General features: G+C 43.7%; 1 protein-coding gene across 1 annotated transcript; it reads right to left on the reverse strand.

Annotated features, from left to right (window-relative positions):
* Positions 1 to 635: 635 nt before the first annotated feature.
* NLRP8 (NLR family pyrin domain containing 8) lies at positions 636 to 22,698 on the reverse strand. Its single transcript, XM_032613323.1, has 10 exons — positions 22,317 to 22,698; positions 21,030 to 21,104; positions 18,275 to 19,874; positions 17,041 to 17,211; positions 14,140 to 14,307; positions 11,220 to 11,375; positions 9,615 to 9,785; positions 7,734 to 7,904; positions 4,477 to 4,647; positions 636 to 1,034 (listed from the first exon to the last, which is right to left on the reverse strand). Exons 1-10 carry the CDS (start codon positions 22,696 to 22,698, stop codon positions 905 to 907), a joined length of 3,195 nt encoding a protein of 1,064 aa, XP_032469214.1. The 3' UTR covers positions 636 to 904.
* Positions 22,699 to 23,719: the final 1,021 nt, after the last annotated feature.

The raw sequence follows: 23,719 nt of genomic DNA on the forward strand, positions 1-23,719 counted from the left end.
ATTGTGGTGGCTTCTCTTGTTGCAGAGCATGGGCTCTAGGTGCGCAGGCTTCAGAAGTTGTGGCACACGGGCTCAGTTGCTCCGCGGCATGTGGGATCTTCCCGGAGCAGGGCTCGAACCCGTGTCCCCTGCATTGGCAGGCAGATTCCCAACCACTGCACCACCAGGGAAGTCCCACACTTCACTTTTTAAAAAAAAGTTCCTTAAACATGAGGTGATTTCCCTGTTCCATCACTTGCTATATTATCTCCCTCAGAAATTTTCTCTGGACACTGTTTTTTTCCTATATTTTATTATTATTTTAAAAACTTTTTATTTTGTATTGGATTGGAGTATAGCCAGTTAACAATGCTGTGATAGTTTCAGGTGCACTGCAAAGGGACTCAGCCCTACATATACACGTATCCATTCTCCCCCAAAGTCCCCTCCCATCCAGGCTGCCACACAACATTGAGCAGAGTTCCCTGTGCTGTACAGTAGTGGACCCTCTTTCGAGGCAAGATGTTTTCCTTCGTAACAGTTGATGTACAAGTCTATTTGTAAATAAACAACACTTGACAAGTTTTTGAATTGCACTCATGCACATTTTTAATTCAATTCTCACAATACTCCAGTAGGTGAGTCAGATATTTCCCAGAGACAATGTTAACATGACATATTCAATGACTTCCAGAAGCCAGGAGTAGAAGTGAGCTGGAACGCTGCTTACCGTGGTGCCCCCAATTCCGTGACTAATCTACGTCTGACACGTGACCTTCAGTATCTCCGAGGGAGCTATGTGGAGGTCACGCGTTACACCATTTCCCAGAACTAACTGAGCCATTGTAGACTCAGAATGGCCCACAGAATAGGAAACCATTGCCCAATTTTTCATCAGGAAAAAATTATGCAGGGCGGCACCGGGTCAATTCGTCCACTCTGCCTTATCACAGCACTCATCTTTCCAGTCCTGAACTATCTTCAGGATTTTGTTGTTCACGACTGGGCCCTCCAGTCTTCTCATCATATCCGCTCCATCGCTCTGTTTCTTCTCCCTGAGAAGGATAAGAATCAGATTTGGTTCTCCTATGCTCGGTTTTCTTTTGCAGTGCTGGAAAATATGTAAAACCTCTAGGACAGAAATGTACCACCCATGAGATTGATATAGTAAGTCTCCTACGTACAAACACATTCTGTTCTGAGAGCGCGTTCGTAAGTCCAATTAGTTCATAAGTCCAAAAAGTTAGCCTAGGTACCCAACTAACACCATCAGCTATATAGTACTGTACTATAATAGGTTTATAATACTTTTCACGCAAATAATACATAAAAGCAAAGAAAACATTTTTAATCTTACAGAACAGTACCTTGAAAAGTACAGTATAATAGCTGGCATCCCGGGGCTGGCACTGAGTGAACAGGAAAGAAGAGTTACTGACTGGATGAGGGAGAGGAGGTGGGAGATGGCAGAGCTGAAGGATCCTCAGCCATAGGAGACTGAGGGCAAGAGGCACAACCAGTAGAGGACGCACGCACGAGACAGTGTATGCCAGACAGGCATACGCAGATGTGAATGCACGTTCACATCTCTGAAAGCTCGCAACTTGAAGGTTCATATGTAGGGGACTTACTGTAAATGGAATATTGCCTGCCGTATCAGTAAACAAAGGATGTCACAGTCATCAGTGATTGCAACCCAGTGGTGAGCTGGTGAGCACCGAGGGAACTCAGGAAGGAAACAAAGAACACCTGCCATCTAGCAGCCATCAGACTGCAGCCACGCCCCACGGTGAGCCCCGAGGGAACTCAGGATGAGAAAACACAGGACACTGGTCCCAAGTAGCTGAGATACATACCAAAGGAATGATTTCAGTGAGCCCAGAATCTTGCATCTTCCCATACATAGAAAAGTGCTATATGCCTTAACTCGAGGTATCTGCTTTTCTTTTATTAACAGTAATTTTTTGTTCCTACCACCTGCCCTTTGTTGCAAAACTACTATATATCCTAGCTCCCCCCTCACCTCCTCAGAGCAGTTTTCTCAGGGTTACTTGAGACTCTGACTCCTGGGCTTGAAGTCCTAAAAATTCCTACTGAATAAAACCTACCTCTCAACTTTTAGGCTGTGAATATATTGTTCAAGTCAACAAGCTCAAGATCAATGGTGCAGCTCTCAAGAGCTCAGGGGTGAAGCCCAGGTGCCTTGGATCCACCAATTACAAGGTGTGGCAGGTGCCTCCAAGTGGCCCCAAAGATCCTTCTTCCTGTTATTCACACTATCATGGAGCCCCCTCTCTCACTGGGCTATAGTGGGTCTGTGTGACCGTTAGAATAAAGCAGAAGGGATGGGTCTTTCAAGATTCAGTAATAAAGGACTGTGGCTCTGTTTGGGGGACTTTTGCCCCCCCCCTTCCCCCTTCTTCCCTCTCCCATCACTTGTTCAGGAGGGAGCCAGCTGCAACGTTAGGAGCAGCCTTGCAGAGAGCAACTGAGGCCTCCTGCCAACAGCCACGTGGGTGAGCTTGGAGGTTGGTCCTCCAGCCTCATCACCCTCCAGTCAATACCTTAACTCAGCTCATAAAAGAGCCTGAGTAGAACCATCCAGTTAAACTGCTCCCGTATTTCTGACCTTCAGAAATTTTACAACAGATGTGTGTTGCCTTATTCAGCATTGAGGTAATTTGTTCCAGGGCAATAGATAATGAAAACACCAGCTGTTTCCTATGACCTATACCCAGAATCCATCGATAATTGAGATCATGATGGTTTCAGGCACTGAACTTAGTGCCTTATAGATGCACTTTCTTCCAATCCTCATAGTGTCTCCTGGAGGAGGATGCCAACCCAAAATTACAGATGGGGAAACAGAAAGATCCACTAAGCCCTTCACAGCCGCAGATCTGGTAAGTGATGATAACACATTCATTTGTTTAAGACAGGGGAGAAGATGAAGAAACAAACAGTTTAAGAGCAGATGGCTACGTTTTTACTTTTTTTTTTTTACAGTTGGCCAAGAGGCACATGAAAAGATGCTCAACATCACTAATTATTAGAGAAATGCAAATCAAAACTACAATGAGGGGACCTCCCTGGCGGTCCAGTGGTGAAGACTCTACACTTCCAATGCAGGGGGTGCAGATTTGATCCCTGGTCGGGGAGCTAAGATCCCACAAGCTGTGAGGCATAGCCAAAAATAAATAAATAAAAAATTTTAAAAAACCGCAATGAGCTACCATCTCATACCAGTCAGAACAGCCATCATCAAAAAATCTAGAAATAATAAATGCTGGAGAGGGTGTGGAGAAAAGGGAACCCTCCTACATTGTTGATGGGAGTATAAATTGGTACAGCCACTATGGAGAACAGTGTGGAGTTTCCTTAAGAAACTAAAAATAGAGCTACCATATGATCCAGCAATCCCATTCCTGGGCATATATCCAGAGAAAACCATAACCTGAAAGAATACATGCCCCCCAGTGTTCACTGTAGCACTGTTTCTGATAGCCAAGACATGAAGCAACTTAAATATCCATCAACAGAGGAATGGGTAAAGAAGATGTGCTACATATATACAATGGAATATTAATTACTCAGCCATAAAAAAGAACGAAATAATGCAATTTGCAGCAACATGCATGGGCTGGAGATTATCAAACTGAGTGAAGTAAGTCAGACAGAGAAAGACAAATACCATATGATATTGCTTATATGCGGAATCTAAGAGAAATGATACAAATGAACTGATTTACAAAACAGAAACAGACTCACAGACTTAGAGAATGAACTTACGGTTACGGGGTTGGGGGGAAGGGTGGGGGGAGGGGTAGATTGGGAGTCTGGGATCGATATGTACACACTATACTTAAAATAGATAACCAACAAAGACCTACTGTAAAAAACAAACAAACAAATATTTTTAAAATGCAAAAAAAAAAAAAGAGCAGACAGTAGAATCCAGGTTTATTTCCTCATTTCACACGCAGGAGTTGTGGTTTGTCAGCCACATGAAGGAAACTATAAATCCCCAGGAGGGCTTCCCTGGTGGCGCAGTGGTTAAGAACCCACCTGCCAATGCAAGGGACATGGGTTCGAGCCCTGGTCCGGGAAGATCCCACATGCCGCGGAGCAACTAAGCCCGTGTGCCACAACTACTGAGCCTGTGCTCTAGAGCCCGCGAGCCACAACTACCGAAGCCCACGCGCCTAGAGCCCGTGCTCCGCAACAAGAGAAGCCACTGCAATGAGAAGCCCACGCACCGCAACGAAGAGTAGCCCCCATTCAATGCAACTACAGAAAGCCCATGCGCAGCAACGAAGACCCAAAGCAGCCAAAAATAAATAAATAAAATTAAAAATTTATTAAAATAAAAAGCCCCAGGAAAGGAACAAAGGTCGTTAGCAACATCTGCCGACAGCATTTGGGGTCCAGAATCTCACTGATGATGAGGAGGTTTCCTAGGGCTATGCATCCTGCACAGGGAACCCAGCGGAGACTTACAGAGAGACCTCAGATCCCCACTTCCTCTTCCTGACGGCCTCACGCAGGTGGAGGATGCCCCCGAACCCGATGTCGTTCTTGCTCAAGTCCAGATATCTCAGAGTTTGGTTGTTGAGGAGCACAGAAGCCATGGCCCGGCAGCAGACGGAGGTGAACAGGCACTTGTCCAGCCTGTGGGAGAGAAACAGGCAGCAGAAAAGTCACCACATCCCTCACCTGAGAGCTGAGCCAGCCTAGCTGCTCACAGACTGGAAATCACACTCTGACCGGAATGAGTCATTTCATTCCAAGGAGCTTATTTTTCTTTTCAAAGATGTTATTTTATTTTGGAGTATAGTTGATTAACAATGTTGTGTTAGTTTCAGACATACAGCAAAGGGATTCAGTTGTACATATACATGTATCTATTCTTTTTCAAATTCTTTTCCCACTTAGGTTATTACAGAATATTAAGCAGAGTTCTCTGTGCTATACAGTAAGTCCTTGTTGATTATTTTAAATATAGTAGTAGGACTTCCCTGGTGGCACAGTGGTTAAGAATCCACCTGCCAATGCAGGGGCAGGGGTTCGATCCCTGGTCAGGGAAGATCCCCCATGCTGTGGAGCAACTAAGCCCGTGTGCCACAACTACTGAGCCTGTGCTCTAGAGCCCATGAGCCACAACTACTGAAGCCATGCACCGAGAGCCCGTGCTCTGCAACAAGAGAAGCCACCGCAATGAGAAGCCTGCACACTGCAACAAAGAGTAGCCACTGCTCGCCGCAACTAGAGAAAGCCCGTGAGCAGCAATGAAGACCCAACGCAGCCAAAATAAAATAAATAAATAAATAATTAAAAAAAAAAAAACCAACCCAAGACTAACTTTCTGGAGTAAAAGAATTGTGACCTCCAGAACTCCCTTCGAGTAATTATTAACAAAAATGAAATCCATTATCAGGACTAATCCTAGAAAGTAAGGATGTAACCTACTGTGATTTAAATGCTCTAGAGTTATGTGATATCACTTATATGTGCAATATTAAAAAGAACACAAATGAGTATATATGCAAAATAAAAGTGAGGCAGGAGATAGATGGGCTCCAGGCTAGACATTTACAACTGGCCTCCTGTTTACACTTCCCTGGGTGAGAAGAAGGTGGGTTCCAGGCCAGACATTCATTATCAGCCCCCTGTTTACATTTCCTGAAGCAAGAGACAAATGGACTCCAGGACTACGTATTTATGACCGGATTCCTGTCTATATTTCAAGATCTGCACCTCGATATAAAAACCAGTAACAGAAATAGGGTAAATAACTAGACACTGGACATTTTTATGGCAGGGACAGAGTGGGACAAACTCTGTTGGAAGATCAAGAGGTTACGTATTTCCCATCCTTGGGGCAAGGGAGACATTGCACATGTGCAGAAAGGCTCCTTGGGGGTCAAAAAGGAGGGGCACCGCCCCACAACATGTGATGCTAAGGCCCTCCCATAGGCCTCTGGGCTGAAATCCATCTTGGAAAAAAGTTGCACATGCAGGTTGGGGAGGGTCCTAGGGAAGGTCAGGTGTGGAAAAAGAAATCAGATAACTGACCAAAGGTAAACAAAGCCCCGGAAGAACTGTCGTATATGAATGACTTAACCGCCTCTTTACAGGTCTCCTCCTCATTAGGGAGGACACCCATACCCTTGCTCTCCGGGTGTGCGTCTCTGCCCTGCTTCTATCCTAACTAAGCAAACTGTTTCTGTGTGCTCTCCCACTTGTTGCTGTGCTATGTCTCTAATAATAAACTTTGTACCTGTTTTACAGGTTTCTTTTTTTGCCTCCGTGAGAAATGCATTTTTCACTGGGGCAAGAGCCAGCGGGTGTGGTGGCTGGGATTCCTGGTTTTCATCCAGGCTCCCCAGGTTCAATCCCTGGGCAGGGAATTAAGGTCTCGCTTCACGCCACCGCTCACTGCCGCCTCTCTGAGATCAGAAGCAGTCTCAGAGACATAGAAAACAAACTGGTGGTTACCAAAGGGGAGAGGGAAGAGGGGAGGGACAAATTAGGTGTACTGAATTAAGAGATACAAAAATAGATAAGCAACAAGAACATCTTGTACAGCATAGGGGATTGTAACCATTATCTTATAATAATGTTTAATGGGGGTAAAATCTATCAAAATACAGAATCACTATGCTGTATACCTAAAACTAATATAATATTATAAATCAACTATACTTCAATAAAAAATAAAGCTAACATTTCTGAGTGAAAAAAGTGATCTAGACTTAGAACCCAGATCATACCAATAGTGAACAGAAAATGCAGGTAGGAAAGAGGCAAAAAAAAGTTGTATATGTATAACTGAATCACTTTGCTGTACATCTGAAACTAACACAACATTGTAAATCAACTATACGCCAATAAAAAAAAAACTCAAAAAAATGTTTCAACCTTTGTCATCAGAGATGTCTATAAATCTTTTCTAAATATTTAGGGTAACCACTAAAACAATTAAAAATAGGATGAATTCTTTCCAATCCCTTGGCTAGTATGCATGTTAGCATAGAGACCTTTAGGAGAAGGAAAAAATATACACAAGAAAAGATTCCCTAAGCATAAACATTGATTTTGGAAGACTCGCCATCTAAGGTATTAGTCTAAAATTAACAAATTCTTCTTTATCTTTCATTGAATGGAAGAATTTAACAATGGTCCTTAAACTCTAACATTCACAGGAATCATGGGAGGTGTTTGTGAAGCACAGACTGGGGGGTTCCCCATCCTCAGGGCACCACAAGATCCAGCAACCCCACTTCTGGGAATGGACCCAAAGGAATCGAAACCAGGATACGGAAGAGCTGCCTGCACCCTCATGTTCATAGCAGCACTATTCACAATAGCCAAGACACGGAAGCAACCTCTATTCCCATCGACAGATGAACGGATAAAGAAGATGTGGCATATACATACAATGGAATACTACTCAGCCGATAAAAAGAATGAAATTCTGTTTGTGACAACATGGGTGGACCTTGAGGGCATTATGCTCAGTGACATAAACCAGACACAGAGAGACAAATGATGCAAGAATCTGCCTTTCTAACAACTTCCCTGATGAAAATGTTCCTAGTCTGAGGACTGTACTTTGAGAACCACTGCTCTGAAGTTTCCAAGTCCTCCAACCAAATGGAGGGAACACCCCAGAAGTGCAAAACACATTCCCACATTCTACCCCAAGAGAATTTTACAGACACTCGGTCTCAAAGAAGGAAACGGGGACAACTTACTCAAGAATCTGTAGGCCAGAGTCAGGGTTCATCAGGGCCTGACAGAGCAGGATCAGCCCGTCGTCCTTCAGGCTGTTAAAACCAAGGTCCAGACTTCTCAGGTTTTTATTCTTATCAAGAGCAGAAGCCATATCCGGACAGCACTCAGAGGTCAAGGCACAATTTCTCAGCCTGCAGAGAAATACCAACAAAAACACCCTTAGCTTTCTTTCCCGCCTTTTTTTTTTTTTTTTGGTATAACAGCTTTATCAAGATATAATTAACGTGCCATATAGTTCACCCATTGGAAGTGTACACACCATTGGTTTTCAGTATATTTACAGAGTTGCACAACATTTACCATGATTCTAGACCGTTTTCATCACCCCAAAAAGGAAAACGGTGTACGTTTTAGCAGTCATTCCCAATTTCTTCCCCCACACACCCCAGCTCTAGCAACCACTAATCTGATTTCTCTTCCTGTCAATTTGCCTATTCTAGACATTTAATATAAATAGAATCATACTATATGTGGTGTTTTGTGATTGGCTTCTTTCATTTAGCATAATATTTTCAAGGTTCATCCACTTTGCAGCATGTATTAATATAGTTTGTTGCTTTTTATGGTTGAATAATATTCCATCATATGGAGAGACCACACTTTATCCATTCATCAGCTTTTGGACACTTGGATTGTTTCCCACTTTTTTGTTACTACAAATAATGCTGCTATGGAAATCCGTGTACAATTTTTTGTGCAGATTTTGTTTTTATTTCTCTTGCATGTATACCAAGGAGTAGAATTGCTGACTCATGTTACGTTTCTGTTTAACCTTTTGAGGAGATACCCGTCTGTCTTCCGAAGCAGCTGCACCATTTCCTGCTTCTTTTTGGGATCCTGAAAGCTTCAATGGGTTCAGGGGATATTGTGTGTCAGTTCGGCATTTCTGCTTTTACCAGCCAGCAAATTTCTTTACGGTTTAAGACAGCCTGAGTTTAATTTCTGTCAATGACAGCCAATGTGCCCTGATACCTAGGGGAAGTCATTTCAAGAATTCAGGATAGAGTGAGATAAACACCAAACAAGATATCACTTAGTATGTATGCTGGTCCATATCACTGAGGTTGATACATGACTCACTTCTAAGCAGAAAGCCAGGTCACATTACATTTTTCTGATCTCAGAGGTATAACACTCACTCCCAAACTCTAGGAGTTAGAGGAATACATTGGATCAGAGGTTCCCAAACCTTCTCCATTTATGCCCTCCTTAGCATCTCACTTTTTTCACATCACCCCTGTACTTCATTAAATTTTGCTCTGTGGAATTCCCTGGGGGTCCACGGGTTAGGACTCCACGCTTTCACTGCCGAGGGCCCGGGATTCAACCCCTGGTCAGGGAACTAAGATCCCACAAGCCGCACAGCATGGCCAAAAAAATTTAAAAAATAAAATAAAATCTGTTAAAAAACATTTTTGCAATGCACTTGCTCTGGTGATCGCGATTGCTAAAGAAGGAGCTTCGCAAAGATATGACATCATTGAAAGGAAGGTAGCACAACCTGATGTTAGAACAGAACTACCTCACGCTAATAGTTCTTGCCGTGATGAACAGATGTCAGTATCTCTTACATTTAACATATCTTGCAGCGCCTCTCTGAGTTCACCCCTGGGTACTTCGGCACACAGTTTGAGAACTCTGCCGCTAGATAATTTGCCTCTGAAACTGAAATCATAACCACCTTCCTCTTCATTATGCTTTCTTCCAGTATCAGCACAATGCCTAAAATGCAGTAGGCACTTAATAAGTATGTTGCATAAACGGACACATATATCACAGTTGCTCTCCACTGCCCTATTCTACTCCGGGGAGCTCCAAAAAGAGGACATCTGGGGACTTACACCAGCCTCTGCAGAGGATACTGAGAGCGTTGCAAGGCATTCCAAAGCTGTTTTGCCCCATCGTCCTTCAAGGCATTTTTTGCCAAGCTCAAATGGGTCAGATTCTTGTTACTCGCAAGAGAAGAGATAAGACTTTTGCAGGAAAGTGACGTGAGGTCACAGTTCTCCAACCTGTGGGAGAGACACACACAGACAGGGTGTAATTTAATTCACGCCCCCGACAGGATTTTCCTTGTCTCGTGCTGAGAGATGAAGATTTCAATCAGGGCTTTCCTTCTAAATGCAAACGCCTCATCCTACTTCTGTTACCAGCTCTTAGGGCTTCCCAGATTTAAGGGGGAGGATAGAACTTTGATGTGAGAAGCAATTGGGAATCAGGAAAACAGTTACAGAGAGGGATGAAGAGGGAAGAGAAAGGGACCAGCAATGACTAAACAGTAAATAACGTATGTGGAGGTGACCTGGGAAGAGACACCATCTCACAAGGTAAAGAAAGATAGAAACACGCACTGAAGACAGAAGCGGGCACTCGTATTAGAGAAACTAACATGTATAGGAAGGTCCTGAAAACGTTTTCATGTGTGGTGAGGGAAGTGCAAATGTAAACAAGAAAGTATCTAATGTTGTAATAACTTTGTATGGTGACAGGTGATAACTAGACTTATCATGGAGATCATTTTGTAACATAGAAAAATATCAGATCACTGCGTCATACACCTGAAACTCATATAATATTGTAATTCATTTATACTTCAATTAAAAAATAATAAAGTGGTACTTGAGTCACAAATAAACAATAACATGTTATTTTCTGCTCAAAAGATTGGCAAAAGCAGTAACAGTAACAAGAGTCGGATGAGAATTTGGAGTTGGGGGAACTTTCATACTCACCATTGGTGGGACTGCAAATTGGTACCAAGAGTCTGGAAACAAGCCTGGTAGAACTGAAGATGAATGCTCTCCATGACGTGGCAATTCTCCTAGCCTGTGTCGGTGTGTCAGTGTGTGTGTGTGTGTGTGTGTGTGTGTTGTTAATAGCTCAACCCTCGGTGGCAAGTAAGATGGACACCTAAGTTGTTGCACATCCATACAAATGTTATCATTCAGCACCAAAGAGGAACAGCCTATAGAAACAACTAAACACTGATGAAGACTAAAATGTCAGTTGATGGGAAAAAGCACACATTGCTCAATGAGGCCACTGATGTGAAATTCAAAGCACTGCAAAACTGTGCTCTGTTTCAGATGGCTATGGGGGCGTGGGGGTCATGGACTTGGGGATTGATATGATCAGTGGGGAAGGAAAATAGTACGGTTAAGGCTCTATTTCAAAAACTGGATGATGGGTACATCAGGCTCATTATAGTTATATATTCTAGGATATTAGGTGCAAATTTGTACTTTTATGTAGTTCTGTCTCTCTGTCTCTGTCTCTCCGTCTGTCTCTCTCTCAGCTCAAGACTTCATTGCCCCATCTATGTCATTAACAATCACGACTTAATTTTGCTCCATTATACACACATTCCCCCACTTCTGTTTTTCTCCTAGAAACACTCAATCTACCAAACAACTGGGCAACAGCATGACAACCACAAAAAGACTTACGACAGCTTCTCCAGGTGGGCCACTGGCAGGTGGTGACATGGTTCAAACCTCTCCAGGGAGCTACGTTTCAGCATTAGAGTCTTCAGGTGAACATTGTTTTTGAGATTCCTGGTGAGATCAGCCCAATTTCTCGGGCTGAAAGGGCAATCTTCCAACCTACAGAAGCCACGCAAAAACACTGAACCTTAGCTCCTGGGGAAAATGGTACCCACATAGCCACCTAGACCTCACCTACTGTCTCATATCCTTGTTCTTCACCCAAGAGTGACTGGAGGGGTGATTTCCATCTTGCCTGAGTGAACCCGCATCAAATTCAGCGTCTGAATTGCAAATAATCAATAGAAAATAATACACACTCAGGGCCATGACAAATTGGCATGGGCTAACTGTCGGGCTCTAATTCCAAACCAGGGACTTGATTCTGCCCCTGAAACACAACTTCTTTTTAACATTTATTGGGCAAACCATTTTCAGGATAAAGAATGAGATTCAGTCAAACTATGGCCCGTGGACCAAATTTGCATTACCACCTGGTCCTGTACAGCCTGTGAACTGAGTGATCTAAAATTTTTCTTTAAATTTGGGCTTCCCTGGTGGCGCAGTGGTTGAGAGTCCGCCTGCTGATGCAGAGGACGCGGGTTCGTACCCCGGTCCGGGAAGATTCCACATGCCGCGGAGCGGCTGGGCCCGTGAGCCATGGCCAGTGAGCCTGCGCGTCCGGAGCCTGTGCTCCGCAACGGGAGAGGCCACAACAGTGAGAGGCCCGCGTACCGCAAAAAAAAAAAAAAAAACTTAAAATTTATTTTTGGCTGTGTTGGGTCTTTGTTGCTGCACATGGGCTTTCTCTAGCTGCAGCGAGAGGGGGTTATTCTTTGTTGCAGTGCTCAGGCTTCTCATTGAGGTGGCTTCTCTTGTTGTAGAGCATAGGTCCTAAGGTGCACGGACTCAGTAGTTGTGGCGCACGGGCTTAGTTGCTCTGTGACATGTGGGATCTTCCCAGACCAGGGCTCGAACTCATGGCCCCTGCATTGGCAGGCAGATTCTTAACCACTGCACCACCAGGGAAATCCCTAACATTTTTTTTAATAGTTAAAGAATATTTTGTGACACTTGAAAATTAAATGAAATTCAAATTGCAGTGTTCCTACATAAATAAAATCACTAGTAAATTACATAATTATTACAGTTAATAATACAATTGATACTTAATAAATCATTAAAGTTATTGGTGAACTCTATGAATACATAATTATTGATCATAATAAAGTTTTATTGGAACACAACCATGCCTATTCATTTGCATATTGGCAATGGATATTTTAGCACTCTGTCACCACTATTTAATTCAGATGTTATAGCAGAGTTGAACAGTCGTGACAGAGACTGTACGTCTTGCAAAGTTGAAAATATTCCTTACCTGGCCCTTCATAGAAAAGGTTTGCTGAACGCTGACACCGATAATAATATAGTAAGAAAAATCAGGAAGTAATGAGTTTTAACTATTACCTTTGTTTTTTAATATAATTTATTCGATACTAAGTTTCTGTGAGTTAGTTTTTTAATAATGCTGTTTAACAACCCTCACCAAATTCCTGAATGTTTAACAATCAGCTCTTGCAAGCCAGGGTGGGCTGGCCCAAGCTCACCCCTAAGGCTGTGGTTTCTCTATCTCAGACACCCCTGGGACATCATATTGTAGTTTTCAAGCTGAGTGAAACTTAGAACCAGAAGGTAGAATGGTGGTTGCAGGGGCTGGGGTGGGGGAAATGATGGTCAAAGGGCACAAATTTCCAGTTATAAGATGAATAACTTCTGGAGACCTAATGTACATCATGGTGACGATGGTTAACAAGACTGTAGTGTATACTTGACGTTTGCTAAGAGAGTTGATCTCAAGTGTTCAGATGGTGGCTTTGTGAGGTGGCACATGGGTTATGTAGCCTGACTGTGGCAATCATTTCACAGTGCACACATATATGAAATTGTCACCTTAAAAAATATCTGAGTGAACAGCCATAAAAAATAATGAAATATTGCCATTCACGGCAACATGGATAGACCCAGAGATGATCACACTGAGTGAAGTGATTTAACGACAAATATTTTGATATCACTTATATTGGAATCTAAAACATGATATAAATAAATTTATTTATGAAAGAGAAACAAACTCACAGACATAGAAAATAAACTTATGGTTACCAAAGGGACGAAAGGGGTGGGGAGAGGGATAAATTAGGAGTTTAGGATTAACAGATATACACCATTATATATAAAATATATAAACAATAAGGGTTTACTGTATAGCACAGGGAACTATATTCAATATCTCACAATAACCTATAATGGATGAACATCTGCCAAAATATATGTATAACACAACAATGTAAAGCAATTATACTCCAATAAAGATGTTAAAAAAATATATATGTAGGGCTTCCCTGGTGACCCAGCGCTTAAGAATCCTGCCTGCCAATGCAGGGGACACGGGTTAGAGCCCTGGTCCAGGAAGATCCCACATGCCGCAGAGCAACTAAGCCCATATGCCACAACTACTGAGCCGGCGCTCTAGAGCCTGCGAGCCACAACTACTGAAGCCCGCACGCCTAGAGCCCGTGCTCTGCAACAAGAGCAGCCACCGCAACGAGAAGCCTGCGCGCTGCAACAAACACCCAACTCAGCCAAAAATAAATAAATAAATTTATTTAAAAAAATATATATATGTATAACTGAATCACTTTGCTGTACACCCGAAACTAACACAATATTGTAACTCAACTATATTTTGATAAAAGAAAAAAGCTGAGCGAAACTGACAACTGATTACCGTAAGATGTCAGGCACGCTGAGCACGTAACCCCCCACCTCTGAACGGACCGCCTGGGTACCAGGGTTCTCTCTCCATCCCTCCCAGTCTCACCTCAGACACTGTAGAAAACACTGGGGGTGTTTCAAGGCATTGCACAGAAACTCCATGACCTGGCATCTCACTTCCGTGTCTTGTATTTCCAAGTATCTCAGGTACTGGTTTTCCACCAAAACCCTGATTAAGTCTTCATTCAACACGAGGGGACTCACGTGCCTAAAGCTGCAGAGGTAAGCAGTGTCTGGTTATCACAGGCTCGCATCAGCCCATCAGCTCTTTTTTCTTGAACAGCTTTATCGAGGTATAATCGACACACCAAAAAAAGTGCGTCTATCATATACCTAATGCACCCAATTTCATGAGTTTGGATGTGTTCATACACCCATGAAACCATCACCACAATCAAGGTGGCTAATTAGTTTTTTTTCCCCCTCCAGCTTTGTTGAGATGATACAGATAACAATGTATCAGTTTAGTGTACATCACTTGTTGATTTGATGCACTTACATATTGCAAAATGACTACCACTTGAGCATCAGCTAACCGCCTCCATCTGGTCACATACTTACCATTTCTTTTGGGGGGTGAGAACATTGAAGATCTATTTTCTTAGCAACTTTCAAGTAAGTAGACCATACAGTATTGTTAACTACAGTCACCATGCTGTGCATTAGATCCCCAGAAAGTATTCAATGTTTAACTGGGAGTTTATAGTACTTTTTTTTTTTTTTTTTGCGGTACGCGGGCCTGTCACTGTTGTGGCCTCTCCCGTTGCGGAGCACAGGCTCCTGACGCGCAGGCTCAGAGGCCATGGTTCACGGGCCCAGCCGCTTTGCGGCATGTGGGATCTTCCTGGACCGGGACACGAACCTGTGTCCCCTGCATCGGCAGGCGGACTCTCAACCACTGCGCCACCAGGGAAGCCCTATAGTACATTTTGACCAACATTTCCCCATTCGCTAATTAGTTCTTCTTCGTTCAATCAGTCCATAAATGCATGAGGCCCCTTTCTGTGCAGCCCAAGGCTCCAAACTGGATTCTCTTCTCAGCTCAGCCTCCTAGTTGGACGACCTTACGTGAGTCACTTAATCTCCCCGAGATTCATTTCACATACTCGAGAAAGCTCATGACATTTTCCACTTAGGACGTTCGTGAGAATTAACACAAGTGATGCCTGTGAGAGGTTATGCATAGGGCTTGATGTAGAAAGGAAGGCACTCAAAAAATGGGAGCTAGGGACTTCCCGGGTGGTCCAGGGGTTAAGACTTCACCTTCCAATGCAGGGGGTGTGGGTTCGACCTTTGGTCCGGAAGCTAAGATTCCCATATGCCTTGCGGCCAGAAAAGCAAAACATAAAACAGAAACGATAGTGTAATAAATTCAATAAATGTTTTTGAAGAATTGGTCCACGTCAAAATAATCTTTTTAAAACAATGGGAGTTAATGATAATCATTATAACAACAGGAGAGAAAATAGGTCAGATACTGGTCAAGTGGGCTATTTCAAGGAATTTTGATGAAGTATTGAGTTTCTGGGTTTTAAAAACCATAGGGAGAGGGTGTATAAGGTGATAGCTAAGAGAACTGATTCTGGAGTTTAAATCTGTATTCCAATTACATACCAGCTGTGTAACCTCGTGCCCTAGCTTCCTCATGAAATACCTACTTCTTTAGGATGGCTGTGAGTTTTAAGAGCACTGAAATGTAATGCTGGACCTAAGACAGCCCAGCAGAGGGTGAGTGCTACATAAATGTCTGTACATTTTTTGCTATTGAAGATAATGTTGCAGTGATGTTCTCAACCATTCCTCCGAGTATGTGTATATGTATTTACCTTGGGTGGATTTTCAAAAGTGGACCTTGGGGTCAAGGTGTACATGCATTTTTCATTTCGTAGAGCCCGCCAAACTGCAACTGGATCTGGCTCACCTTCTTCCCTCCTTCATGGAAATCTTGACCTGTGACACGCAGGGGCCTGCTAAGCGTGATTCATCACAGAAGTGTGGTGTGGTGATGGAGGAGGCGAGCCTCAGACCACCTGAGATGGGGAGCGTTCCCCAAAGCTTACTAGCTGTGTGATCTCAGACAAGTCACTTAACCTCTCTGGTTCTCCCTTTAAAAAAATCAGGATAACAGTACTTACCCCAAAGGAATGCAGTGGTACACCATACTAAGTACCTGCTTAGCACATCACCATTCAGGCAGTAAAAACAACTAGGAGTTTTAGTTTTGAGGAACCTCCATGCCATTTTCCACAGTGGCCGCCAATTCATGTTTTCACCAACAGTGCACTGGAGTTCTCTTTTCTCTGCATCCTCACCAACACTTATTATCTCTTGTGTTTTTGATGACAGGTGTGAGGTGATATGTCATTGTGTTTTTCATCTGCATTCCTCTAATGTTTAGTGATGTTGAGCCTCTTTTCATGAGCCTGTTGGCCATCTGTGTGTCTTCTTTAGAAAAACGACCTCACTTACATGTGGAATCTAAAAAATAACGAAACTCATAGAAAAAGAGATCAGATTTCTGGTTGTCAGAGGCGGGGGTGGGGGAATTGAGCGAAGGTGGTCAGAAGGTACAAGCTTCCAATTATAAGACAAATAAGTGCTGGGGTGACTGTAGTTAACAATGCTGTGTGGTAGATTTGAAAGATGCTAAGAGAGTAGACCATTCAATCACTAGGAAAGAACATTTTGGTAACTGTATGAGGTGATGGATGGTAACTAAACTTAATGTGCTCGTCATTTTGCAATATATTATGAGCAGAATATATTATATTTGCAAGTCATTATGCTGTAAAACGTAAACCTACAGTGTTATATGTCAGTTATATCTCAGTAAGACTAGGGAAAAAACCTATGGACGTGGATGCCTTGAGCACATCTAGCGTGAGCAGAGAGGAAAACAGACTGTTTCCATGGAATTCCTTCCAACTAGGACTTGTTTTATACTCACATCAGTTTTTGGAGTTTACAGTGTGGATGTTTCAGTGCTGTAGAAAGGACCTTCACTGAATCAGGATCCATAGTACTGTTTGTCACAGCCAGGACTTCCAAACTCTCATGTGTCCTAAACACAGAGCAGAAGTCTTGCCACCAGAGATAACACCTATCACTGCCCTCTGGTCTGTGTGGGAGAAAAAGAGAAAAGGGCTCATCGTTAGAGATTAAGCTTGAGAAAACCTACTAGCAAACCCAGGGCTTCCTTATGATCACAGACCCCTTTGTGACTTTCAAAAGATGCCCTCATTTAAGAAGATGCCCAGCAGAACTGTTACAGGATTTTTCATTTCATTCCAGGAAGACTCGTGGCCTCACTTATATTGTCCTATGACTTAGGGAAAAAAGGAGTTGCTTTTTAATCACTTAGGATTTATATGAGGGCAGAGATTAGGATGCAAAATATCATCCATATCTTACTCTGTGCTTATGAAATTGTTACCAAAAAGAAAAAACTCTATATAGGTACAGAACAAGGGAAAATTATTCTTTCTTTTTGGGGGGTGGGGGAGGGGCACGGTGAGCCAGAATCCAAAACCCAGAGAAAGATCTGCACGTAGCGTCTTTGGCTCTGGGAACACCTCGAATTTTCTCCTTCATTCTTCCCCATCATAGGAAGTCTCGTTGGACAGTACTTCCTTAGAGACTAAAAGGCTTATGAAATACAGAATTGGGGTGATAGATGAAACAGAGTCCCCACATACATGGGAAGGAGGGTGTGCAGCATAGAGGCAAGGTAGGTGAACCACTCATCTTGTTTTTCTCCAGGATTCTCCCAGTTTTAGCGTGGAAATCGGCACCCCAGGAACACCTTCTGTTTGTTTTTGTTTGTTTGTTTTAACATCTTTATTGGAGTATAATTGCTTTACAATGGTGTGTTAGTTGCTGCTGTATATAATAAAGTGAATCAGCTATTCATATATCCCCATATCTCCTCCCTCTTTCGTCTCCCTCCCATTCTCCCTATCCCACCCCTCTAGGTGGTCACAAAGCACCGAGCTGATCTCTCTGTGCTATGCAGCTGCGTCCTACTTGCTACCTATTTTACGTTGTGTTCTGTTTTAGACTGAAAGTCCCATGTGCAAGGGATCCCCTCAAGACGGAGGTGGTCGCCCTAGATGCCCAGGAGATGGTAAGCAAGGTCCCCGATAGGACCGTGAATCTACCAAGGGAGAGATGGGCGCACTTACCCAGAGGCAGGAAGGGGATCCGGGTAGAGCCTGCTCGCTTTGGTGATGATCAGGGTGATAGTCAGCTCTAACTCCTGCAAACGTCGACAGAACTTGAGGCAAAAGGCAGACACTTGCACGTCTTTACTTCTGCTGATGACCAAAGTAGCTTTACGATAGTTGTTTAGGATCTGACTCACAAATACCTCCTCCCGGATTTCATGCAGACAGTTGAATAGCTGTGGGACCCCGTGGTGTGGGGTTGGTGGATCGCATTCATGTGGCTCGGCTGCGACTTTCAGCAATTTCTTCTTGTTGCCCAAGGACACCTTGCATCCGAACACCTGCTCCACGGCTAGAGCGCACGTGTCATTTAAAAGGCCAAATAAAAAAAGTGCCATCTGGGTGAGATGGTTTCTCTTTCTTCCGGGATGTGCTATCAGACGTAGGACATGGAACCGGTCCAACACATGGAAATTTCTGAGTCTTCGTGGGAAGCAGAGAACATACAACAAGGCAGCAAAAAATTCCTGGAAGCTCAAGTGGGCAAAGGCGTAAAGGTCTTTGTTGCCCACCACCCTTCGAAAAATATTCGCGCTGAGAAAAGTCTCGATGTCTGTTTCATCCAGTCTGGCCAGATTGAGATCTCTCTTATTAAACACCCATCTCCTTTCCCACATACCCTCTGCGGCCAAGGAGCACAGACCTTTCAATTGTTCTTGGTGAGTCTTATTGAAAAGGTCTCTGACCCTGGTTGGAAACAAGCTGGAAAGAAAGTAGACGAATACAGCTGTGGCATTTGGAAATGTGTGCAGGAGATTTGCTCCTCTCTCCATCTGCCGTTTCAGACAAGAACATACCATCCAGCAGATGACAGGGACCTGGCACATGGAGAAGAGAATGGTGTTTCCCATGACAAAACTCAAGGCTTCATCGGCTTCGCTCTTGTTCCTGAAGTACGTCCTGAAATACCTGGATCTCTCAGGCACACTAAACCCCGTAAGGGTTATCAGAGACGGGCATTTCAGAACGGGATTCAAGTTCTTCCAGGAGGTAAACCTAAGGAAGATGATTAGCGTGGCCCCGGGAAGCATTCTTTTGCTCAGCAAACTGGTCAGGAGGACAGACCAGGGCACCTTCTGGCTCCAGTCTTCACTCAGGTCCTCTGGTCTATCTATGAGGGTTGAGGTTAGTTCCTCAAAACCGTCAAAGAAGAGCAGAAGCTGGTCTGCTCTGGATATGATCTTGGACGCCAGAGCCTGAGACCCGGACAACTTGCGTGCAATGAGCTCAGTGAAGCTCTGCTCGTCCAACTGGTCCATCTCCTGGCAATGGAAGTAGAAAGCGTTCCAGAGCTTGTGGGCATAGAACTTGTTTTCTGCCCATTCTAACATCACTTTTTTGGCCAGGCTTGTTTTTCCAACCCCGGCGACCCCCTGAAGAACCACAGTCTTGGGCTGTCTTCCTTGAGGTTTTCTGGGAAGAAGTAGACAGGGTAAGAACGTCTCTTCTCTGTGTAGCTCTTGGTAAAAGAAGTCCATGTGGTTCCCAGGCCAAGCGGTGCTGTTCCATAGGGTCGAATATTCATTCATCAAGTGTAGTCTGTACTCCCGTAATTTATCTGGATGAATGAGAAGGGAGAGATACAGGGTACAGCGTCAGTTGTTTGTGAGAACTGACCGAACAGCCAGAAAACGAGGCTTGACGTCTACATCCAGCTCCAGGACACAATGCATCAATCACGCACGTTTCCGGAGAGCAGGGCCTCAATTAAGAAGCTGCAAGGAACAGAACGGACAACTTGAAGTGGCTTAGACAAAGCAAGAACTGCTCTTTACATAAGAAGTGGGGGGCGGTTATAAAGTTCTTGAAATTGGTTCAGTGACCCCATAGCTTCTATTGGCACCACAGTTCTTTTGGTCCCTTCTTCCTATTTCTTAATTCTCAGAAGATGGCTGGGGTAGCTTTACCTATGTTATTTGTATTTTTTAAATTAAAAAATATATTTTTAAAATTTTATTTTGGCTGCGTCACACGGCTTGTGGGATCTTAGCTTCCCAACCAAGGATGGAACCTGGGCCCTCAGTAGTGAAAGCGCTGAGTCCTAATCACTGGACCCCCAGGGAGTTCCCTAGAATCCTACTTTGATGGTCCAGGATAATGGAGTAGGGGAAGGAGGGATGGATTAAGATAGCTGCTGTGTTTGCCTATCTGCTGACCATTCCTAGCCTGGCAACAGCACACTAAATTTTTTGGAGAACTGCCCCCTTCGCACTCTCTGACCAGTACTTTGGACAGTGGCTGGACCTACCATCAAGCTGTCTCATAAGCACATAAGCCAGTGTCCACCTGCCAGAGCATTTCACCACGTCATTCATCGAGGAGCTCATGGTCTCAGTTCATTCAGGGGAGTGAGCTCCAGGACTTGTGTTGGACAAATGAGAAATAAGCACTCTGTTTTTCTGCTGGTGTTGCTAAGGGCAGCTGGTGGCAGAAACGGCCAGTGTGCAGAGGAGGGACCACTCAAGACTGAATCCAATGGAAGGAGGGAGAGAGTGATGTCTCGAGGATGTAGCCTGAGCCCCTGCATCCAGCTGGGTCAGTGGCCGGACTTCCCGCTTAGGTGAGCGCACAGCTGCTCTCTTTTCCGAAGTTCTGATTCACAGAAGGGACACTAGACATACGCATTTACAACCCGCCTTGCCTTGGGGACTGGGCTTCTCATCCCCACCCATAGCCTGTTTTCCACCAGAATCTGCACAGGGCCAGCACATACCAGCCTCATCTTCCTCCAAGATCATTTGTGTTTCTCTTGGGTTCAAGGCCTCTGGTTCCAAGTTAGGTAAAATGTCTGGAACAGACAAACAAAGAGCCCCTCATTGGAATTATAAGGTGGACAGAACAGGGAGAGCAACATGGAGGTAATGGGACCTTTTAGGATAGCGGCAGCCACGTCATTCACGAGTCTCATTCTCTCACCACCTTAGTTCAGGGAGAAGAAGATTACCTAGACCTCCCATCTTGATGTTAGGAAGTGTGAAAATGGTGGTGTGTCAGAAGGTCCTGAGGAGGGTGTTTAATAACATATAAATGTACAGCCCAGCCAAACACTGCACTCACACACACACCCATATGTAAATCACATAAACACTTTAATATACATGTATGTGCATTTAGGAAGCAACCTAAATGTCCATCCACAGATGAATGGGTAAAAAAGATGTGGTACATACATACAATGGAATAGTACTCAGCCCTAAGAAAGAATGAAATAATGCCATTTGCAGCAACATGGATGGAATTAGAGATATGTGGAATCCAGAAAATGATACAAATGAACTTATTTACAAAACAGGAATAGACCCACACACACAGAAAGCAAACTTATGGTTACCAAAGGGAAAAGGTATGAGGAGGGATAAATTGGGAGATTGGGATCAACATACACACACTACTATATATAAAATAGATAACTAATAAGGACCTACCGTATAGCACAGGGAACTCTACTCAATACTCTGTAATGACCTGTATGGGAAAAGAATCTAAAAGAGAGTGGATATATGTATAACTGATTCACTTTGCTGTACTAACACCTGAAACTGAAACTAACACAACACTGTAAATCAACTATACTCCAATAAAAACTTAAAAAATAATAAAATAAACAACAATATCCTACTGTATAGCACAGGGAACTCTACTCAATATTTTGTAATAAGCTATAATGGAAAAGAATCTGAAAAAGAATATATATATATACGAATCACTGTGCTGTACACCTGAAACTAACCCAACCGTGTAAATCAACTATACTTCAATGAAAAAGGGAGCCAATTTCCAAATTAAAAAATAAAACCATAGTCGACAGAAATAAAAAAATAAACGCTTTAATATACATGTATGTATGTGCTATATGTGTATATATCTATGTATGTGCATATTTAGATGTATAAGAAAATAAAGTGTAAATATAGTGTATCTACATAGGAGTGGCTAGTGAAGCGTTTAGTTCTGTAGCACCCAAGCCCAACCCCATCTTGTATACCAGATTCTCACTCACCATTCAGCTCCATCTGTACCCGAAGACACAGTTCTGCCTGGTCCATCTTGGCGAAGATGTCGTGAGTCACCTCCCAAGCAAGGCGTCCAGGGAAGGACTCGATTAGGAGGTGAACCACCTCCGCCCACCGGGCTGTCTTCAGCTGGTCCCAGCTGATCTGGAGAGAGCCAGGTCTGGGGCTCTCTTCCACTAAAAGCTGCTTGAACCTCTGTAGATTCTCCTTGCTTAAATAGACCATGTACAGCATGACTCCGTCTTTGAAAGGGAAAGCGGAGGAGGAAGAGGACGGGAAGAAAGAAGGCGAGTGAGCGGAGGAAGGAGGTGGGGAAGGAGATGAGGAAGAGCGGTGGGAAGAGTCAGAATCCCAGCTCACGTCACTCATCTTTACCCGAGGCCGAGAGCCTCAGCGCCAGCGATAAGGAGGACCAGTTGGAAGAGAGAAGAGACGCGACCTGGGGAGACATGAAGTTATAGGAACGTGAGAACACCACCCCAGGGGACAGATTTATGTAATCCATACTTGATGGAGCATACCATGTGCTGGATATCCTCTTCCCTTCCCTTCCTCCAAGATTCTCTGGCCTGCGGAAAGACCTGGGAGCCCCTCCACTATTGGGGCTCAGTGTTTAGACTCAAAACCACTTTGTAGTTTTTAATTCTCTATGCCACTTATTAGCAAGGTGACTTTGTGCCTCTTTTCTCATCTCTGATACCGGGATCTTATCATATGTGCTCTTGGGGTTGTGAGGATTGTCAAAGAGATACACCCACAAGTACATTTAAGACAGTGCCTGGTTCATCATAGCTAACAATTACTCGGGGCTTCCTTCTATTGTGTGTAAAAAGTGGAATGTGGAGGAGAAAAGAATGAAGTCACTAGGGGGAGTGGGGCTTTCGCCTTGGTCTAGCTACTACTCCTATCCTATTGCTTCTCTGAGTTATCTTTTTTATTATTATCATCTGTTAATTCTCATCTCCATCACCCGAGAACTTCCTGGATACTTAAGTCATCATGTATTGGGCACTGACTCAAAGTTTTATCTCCTTCAGTTCACTGCAGTAGTTTTGGAGAATTGCAAGCTCCTTGTGGATGACGACCACCTCTGAAGTAGCCACGCGACTTAACCTTCACCTCCGCTCTTGATTCTGTTATTCTGATATTTGAATAAAAAGAAAAAGTCTACCTTAAGAAAAAAGAAAGGTCTCAAATAAACAACCTAACTTTACACCTCAAAGAACTGGAAAAAGAAGAACGAACTGAGCCCAACTGGACCTGGTGAACTCAAGTATCTGGTGTAGTAACTGTAAGAAAGTGATGTGGAAAAATAGGAGGTAGAGAGAGGAAAACAACACCACCACTCACCGCTGAAGGGAATGAGGCTTCCTGTCTCCTTCCTGTCACA

This window comes from Phocoena sinus, chromosome 19 (genome assembly GCF_008692025.1).
Source record: "Phocoena sinus isolate mPhoSin1 chromosome 19, mPhoSin1.pri, whole genome shotgun sequence".
NCBI classification, from domain to species: domain Eukaryota; kingdom Metazoa; phylum Chordata; class Mammalia; order Artiodactyla; family Phocoenidae; genus Phocoena; species Phocoena sinus.